This window comes from Myotis brandtii, unplaced genomic scaffold (genome assembly GCF_000412655.1).
Source record: "Myotis brandtii unplaced genomic scaffold, ASM41265v1 scaffold819, whole genome shotgun sequence".
NCBI classification, from domain to species: domain Eukaryota; kingdom Metazoa; phylum Chordata; class Mammalia; order Chiroptera; family Vespertilionidae; genus Myotis; species Myotis brandtii.
The window spans coordinates 141,109-147,661 of record NW_005371320.1 but is presented as its reverse complement, the minus strand read 5'-3'; the positions used below and the strand labels follow the sequence as shown (position 1 = coordinate 147,661).

The following is a 6,553-nucleotide window of genomic DNA, read 5'->3' as shown; positions in this document are numbered from 1 at the left end:
CACACGGCCAGGCCGGCCCGGCACAGGCCCCGCCTCTGTGCCCAGGCACCGCCTTAGAAAGTGATGGGAACTGTGAAGGCCAAGCTCGCTGGGTCACGGGACAGGACCGAGAAACCCACGGCAGCGCCCAGGAGTCAGGAGCTGCCCCTCTGCCCACACAAATAGGAGCCTTTTCAATTCTTAAAGCCCTGCAGCAGCTTCCTATTCTTCTTGTAAACAGAAATGTTTTACCACCCCCCGCCCCCCGTTTATTTAAATGCAATAAACCCAGAGGACAAAATAACCAGGCTCCGTAGTGATTGGAGAAGAACCGGGACAGAACAGTCTATTTAAAAACCCACTTGCCGATGACGACGTAAGACAAACCCTAGTTTCATGGAGTCAGATTCCTATAAAAGGCCGGTTTTCGGGGGTCTTCTCGGTTTTCAGTGACAGCACGAAGGCGTCAGAACCCTCGGCCCGACCACGTACCAGGTAATTCTCGTCCTGGAAGGCATAGTGCAGGGTGGTGATCCACTGGCAGTCCCCGTTCACCAGCACGTCGCGCTCCTCCCGGAAACACGCCGTCTGCAAGGCATCAGGGGCGTCAGTGTCTGTCTGCAACCCCCCAGGGCGTCCTGGACAAGGGTCCCCGGCCACAGGCTCTGGACACGCGTCACCTGTGCTCCAGCTGCGGCAGCCGGCCTCCCGCTCACCTGGAACCAGGCGCACGTTGTCTCCCCAGGCGGCTGCGCCCCCTCCGCAGCACACCTGTGCCAGCTGAAAGCTGCGCCCACTTGTGCCTCCTGCTCCTGCACCCACCCCTTCCACACCTGCTGTCTCTCTGCCCACACTAGAGACTCACTGTGGGGGTGGGGTCGGCAACAGCGTCCCCGCTGGGCCCCTCCCATCCAGTATCACCTGCCTTCTCTCTACGGGGTCAGCCTCCTGGGGGTGGCCAGGAGTGCAGCCACCCCTCGTGTCTGCCCCGTCACGGACCCACAGTCTAGCAGCCACGTGACTGGCAGAACGAGCACACACCTGCTTCCTCGTCTGGGTGGGTTATTTTTAAGGAACGTGACCTATTGGCAGGATACAGATGCACACATCTTAACAGAATTCTACGATGAGGACCATGGCCTGGAGCATGTGGGTAGAAGACTATGTTTTTAGACTGTATATAGTTTTGGGTTTTTTTAAGAGCTTTAACACACAGGTTGCATCTGTATTTAGAAATAGCCACGGGCAACGATGTGGAGAAAAGGGAACCCTCATTCACTGTTGTTGGGATTGCAAATTGGTGCAGCCACTATGGAAAACAGTATAGAGATTCCTCAAAAAATGAAAAATAGAGCTCCCATATGACTCAGCAATTCCACTTCTCAGTATTTATCCAAAAAGAACCAAATACACTCATTCAAAACAATATATGCACCCCTATGTTCACCACAGCATTACTTACAACTAGAGGCCTGGTGCATGAAATACGTGCATGGGTAGGGTCCCTAGGGCTGGCCGGCAATCAGAGTCAATTGGGGCCTTCCTTCGTTCCATGCCGCCCCCTGGTGGTCAGCGCACATCAGAGCAAGCGGTCGAACTCCCGAGGGGACAATTTGCATATTAGCCTTTTATTATATAGGAGGATGGCGAAAATATGGAAACAACCCAAGTGCCCATCAACAGATGAGTGGATAAAGATGTCAGGCACGTGCAATAAACTATTACTCAGCCTTGGAGAAGAATGGAACCTTGCCATTTGCAAGAGCATAGATGGACCTAGAGCAGTGATGGCGAACCTATGACACGCATGTCAGAGGTGACACGCGAACTCATTTTTTTGGTTGATTTTTCTTTGTTAAATGGCATTTAAATATATAAAATAAATATCAAAAATATAAGTCTTTGTTTTACTATGGTTGCAAACATCAAAAAATTTCTATATGTGACATGGCACCAGAGTTAAGTTAGGGTTTTTCAAAATGCTGACACACCGAGCTCAAAAGGTTCGCCATCACTGGCCTAGAGGGTACTATGCTCAGTGAATAAATAAGCAAAACAGAAACATACCCACACATAGAGAACGAGCTGACAGCTGCAGAGAGGGGCAGAGACAAGGCGATGGGGGAAAGAAAAGTCAGGAACACTCACAGCAGTGAGCGGGAATAACTGACAGGGAGCAAAGGGGAGCTTTAAAAAAAAAGTAACCAGGTCTTCAGCATAATTACAATGAAAGTTCCTCTTCATTGAGTATTTAACATGAGATTTTCACTCCTTATCTGTGAAACTTGCAAAAACACAAGGCCTGATGCAGGCCTGGGTGCAGGGCGCTAGACAGAGCACCTGTTCTCTCCAAGTCTCAGCAGGACCTTTACCATGCGCTTTCTCTAAACATTTTCTCTTCTCAACTTCTTTAAAAAGCTTTTCTTTCTAAAAGGAATCCTGAGGTGGATGTGTCCTGATTCTACTGATTAGAAGCAGACGCGAGGACGCCTGGCCCACAGTCCGCCCTAGCCAGTCCTGCCCAGCCCCGGGGCCTGGGGAAGGCGGCTGGGCCCAGGACAGTTCCAGAGCGGATGACTGGCACCCACCATCACCATTCCCGGCGAAGTCCACGCTTAGCCTGGGGGCCAGCACGGCGACCATCCAGGAAATAGACGTATTATCCAGCAGTTCTGTTTTCTCCGAACAGCTTTTAATTTTTATTTTTTATGACCGAGAAAGCTAAACTAACACCCAGAGGGTCTACAAGTTATAATGTACACTGCTTTGCAACTGTTCCACTGACTTCTTGCTTTGTGTCACCAGGTTCAAATTAAACAAGCAATCCCTACTCCCACATACTCACCATGACACCACGTCCTCACACGCCTATATACTAACTAGCACAACAGAGAAAACAACCTTGGGGCTTATATAACTTTCAAAATTTAAACACACACACACACACACACACACTCCGGAGGTTAACATGACAAGCTCTATTAAACAGGCTCAGCTGTCTTTCATAAGCCAACTCAGGTAGAAATACAACTTGAATGGAATGTGCTCCTACTATTTCTTTCCCCCAAACACCCATTCCTCCCCCAAAACTTTCATGTAACAGCAGCTGTATCTTCCCCCATGAAAAATTGTGTCCCCACAGGAGTTCCTGCGATTGCCAAGGTGCCAGTGGTGACGTGAGGGAGGGATGCGTCGAGGCGGCAGGAGTAATGCGCAGGTGCAGGAGACCAGCAGAGCGAGGACGGGCGGAGGGAGGCTGCAGTGCAGCATGGAAGGAGAGGGCTGAGGCAGAGTCATGGGCCACCAGCCCTGCGAGCCCAGGTGACTGCAAAATCGGTTATGACATAGTCAACCAATGGGCACTTATTGAGCGACAAGTGCCACACAGGGGAGGACTCGGGGAGGAGGGAGAGCAACCCTCCTGGATGCTGGGCTGAGAATGCCCACCCACCCACCACGCCCTGACAACCTGAAGTGACCACGGAAATAAGTGGCCTGCTCTGTTATCTGCCCAAGGCAGCAGCTACCATGGGCAGAGAATTCCAGAATAAAAGAGGAAAGGGCCACCAAAAGTTACAAGGAGGGTTTGCAGGGATAGGATGAGAGGCTAGAAACCAAAAGAGGAATTTCCAAAAGCAGGGAACAGCCGATTGCAGAGGGAGGGCCCCCACAAAGGGCTTGCCTAGCAGGTGTGGCATGCACGAGCCTCGCAGAGAGAGGACTGCAGGGACCAGGCGCTCAGGGCTCGCCGGTGGGCGGAGTCAGAGGGCCTGGGCAGGTGGGAAAAGGCAGAGCCCCGTGGTACCTGGCAGGTGCCCTTGGCTCTGAGGCAGTGGAGGGGCGGGGCGCTCAGTGGAGACAGAAGCAGAGCCCGCTGGAGAAAAGCCTGGCTCTGGGTGGCCTCGCCTGCCTCAGCGGGGGCTGCGGAGAGGGTGCCGGGTGTGAGCAGCTGCCGCAGGGAGGACACGAGGGGAGGAAGGTGGATGGGACTGCGGAGCAGCAGTCGCCTACGGTTACTTATAGCCTCCATTCCCCCGCTGAGCGGGACAGAAACACACGCCTGCACTTACAAGGCTCCAAATCCCATCACTCCTTTTGCACAGGGAGCAGAACCGAGAGAGATGCCTACAAGGTCCACAGAGCTGTGCTTCGCCCTCACAGTAACCAGCACCGCCCAGACTCAAGGGGACTCTGGGGCGGGACGAGGGGACTCTGGGCAGGATGAGGGGGACTCTGGGGCGGGACGAGGGGACCCTGGGATGGGACGAGGGGACTCTGGGATGGGACGAGGGGACCCCGGGGCGGGACGAGGGGGACTCCGGGGCGGGACGAGGGGGACTCCGGGGCGGGACGAGGGGGACTCCGGGGCGGGACGAGGGGGACTCCGGGGCGGGACGAGGGGGACTCCGGGGCGGGACGAGGGGGACTCCGGGGCGGGACGAGGGGGACTCCGGGGCGGGACGAGGGGGACTCCGGGGCGGGACGAGGGGGACTCCGGGGCGGGACGAGGGGGACTCCGGGGCGGGACGAGGGGGACTCCGGGGCGGGACGAGGGGGACTCCGGGGCGGGACGAGGGGGACTCCGGGGCGGGACGAGGGGGACTCCGGGGCGGGACGAGGGGGACTCCGGGGCGGGACGAGGGGGACTCCGGGGCGGGACGAGGGGGACTCCGGGGCGGGACGAGGGGGACTCCGGGGCGGGACGAGGGGGACTCCGGGGCGGGACGAGGGGGACTCCGGGGCGGGACGAGGGGGACTCCGGGGCGGGACGAGGGGGACTCCGGGGCGGGACGAGGGGGACTCCGGGGCGGGACGAGGGGGACTCCGGGGCGGGACGAGGGGGACTCCGGGGCGGGACGAGGGGGACTCCGGGGCGGGACGAGGGGGACTCCGGGGCGGGACGAGGGGGACTCCGGGGCGGGACGAGGGGGACTCCGGGGCGGGACGAGGGGGACTCCGGGGCGGGACGAGGGGGACTCCGGGGCGGGACGAGGGGGACTCCGGGGCGGGACGAGGGGGACTCCGGGGCGGGACGAGGGGGACTCCGGGGCGGGACGAGGGGGACTCCGGGGCGGGACGAGGGGGACTCCGGGGCGGGACGAGGGGGACTCCGGGGCGGGACGAGGGGGACTCCGGGGCGGGACGAGGGGGACTCCGGGGCGGGACGAGGGGGACTCCGGGGCGGGACGAGGGGGACTCCGGGGCGGGACGAGGGGGACTCCGGGGCGGGACGAGGGGGACTCCGGGGCGGGACGAGGGGGACTCCGGGGCGGGACGAGGGGGACTCCGGGGCGGGACGAGGGGGACTCCGGGGCGGGACGAGGGGGACTCCGGGGCGGGACGAGGGGGACTCCGGGGCGGGACGAGGGGGACTCCGGGGCGGGACGAGGGGGACTCCGGGGCGGGACGAGGGGGACTCCGGGGCGGGACGAGGGGGACTCCGGGGCGGGACGAGGGGGACTCCGGGGCGGGACGAGGGGGACTCCGGGGCGGGACGAGGGGGACTCCGGGGCGGGACGAGGGGGACTCCGGGGCGGGACGAGGGGGACTCCGGGGCGGGACGAGGGGGACTCCGGGGCGGGACGAGGGGGACTCCGGGGCGGGACGAGGGGGACTCCGGGGCGGGACGAGGGGGACTCCGGGGCGGGACGAGGGGGACTCCGGGGCGGGACGAGGGGGACTCCGGGGCGGGACGAGGGGGACTCCGGGGCGGGACGAGGGGGACTCCGGGGCGGGACGAGGGGGACTCCGGGGCGGGACGAGGGGGACTCCGGGGCGGGACGAGGGGGACTCCGGGGCGGGACGAGGGGGACTCCGGGGCGGGACGAGGGGGACTCCGGGGCGGGACGAGGGGGACTCCGGGGCGGGACGAGGGGGACTCCGGGGCGGGACGAGGGGGACTCCGGGGCGGGACGAGGGGGACTCCGGGGCGGGACGAGGGGGACTCCGGGGCGGGACGAGGGGGACTCCGGGGCGGGACGAGGGGGACTCCGGGGCGGGACGAGGGGGACTCCGGGGCGGGACGAGGGGACTCTGGGCGGGATGAGGGGGGATCTCCGGCGGGGTGAGGGGACAGGCGCGAACACAGGTGCAGAGGGGCAGAGCAGGGAGGAGGCCAACATCTGATGCCAGGAGCAGCTCACTCTTGTCAAGGGGGAAGGCGCAGACCGGCAGGGACTGTGGCTCGCTCACACTCACCTCTGCTCTCTTCAGCATTTCCCACTTGTTGAGGATTTTCATGGCATAAATTCGTTCAGTGTTCTTCATTTTGACAACAGCAACCTGGAATACAAACGGGAGTGTCACAAACGTGCGTTTTCATAAACTCACAGTGAGATATCAATTGCCTGGAAAGAGGTGTTAAGAAAAGGAAAGTGTTCTATGTAAATGAGGACTTGCTCTTTTTTAAATTTTTTTATTTTTTTATTGCTTAAAGTATTACAAAGAGTATTACATATGTCTCCTTATTTCCCCGCCCTTGACAATCCCCTGGCCTCCGCTACCCCCCAGTGTCTTATGTCCATTGGTTATGCTTATATGCATGCATACAAGTCCTTCGGTTGATCTCTTACCC

General features: G+C 60.3%; 1 protein-coding gene across 1 annotated transcript in view; it reads right to left on the bottom strand.

The window, feature by feature from the left end:
• Positions 1 to 6,553, bottom strand: part of CDC42BPB (CDC42 binding protein kinase beta (DMPK-like)) — a 64,342-nt gene that overhangs the window by 49,631 nt on the left and 8,158 nt on the right. The window contains exons 2-3 of the mRNA XM_014531622.1: positions 6,178 to 6,261; positions 472 to 567 (exon numbers count right to left, since the gene is read on the bottom strand). Coding sequence (XP_014387108.1) covers positions 472 to 567; positions 6,178 to 6,261 — 180 coding nt within the window. The remainder of the gene's footprint in view (positions 1 to 471; positions 568 to 6,177; positions 6,262 to 6,553) is intronic.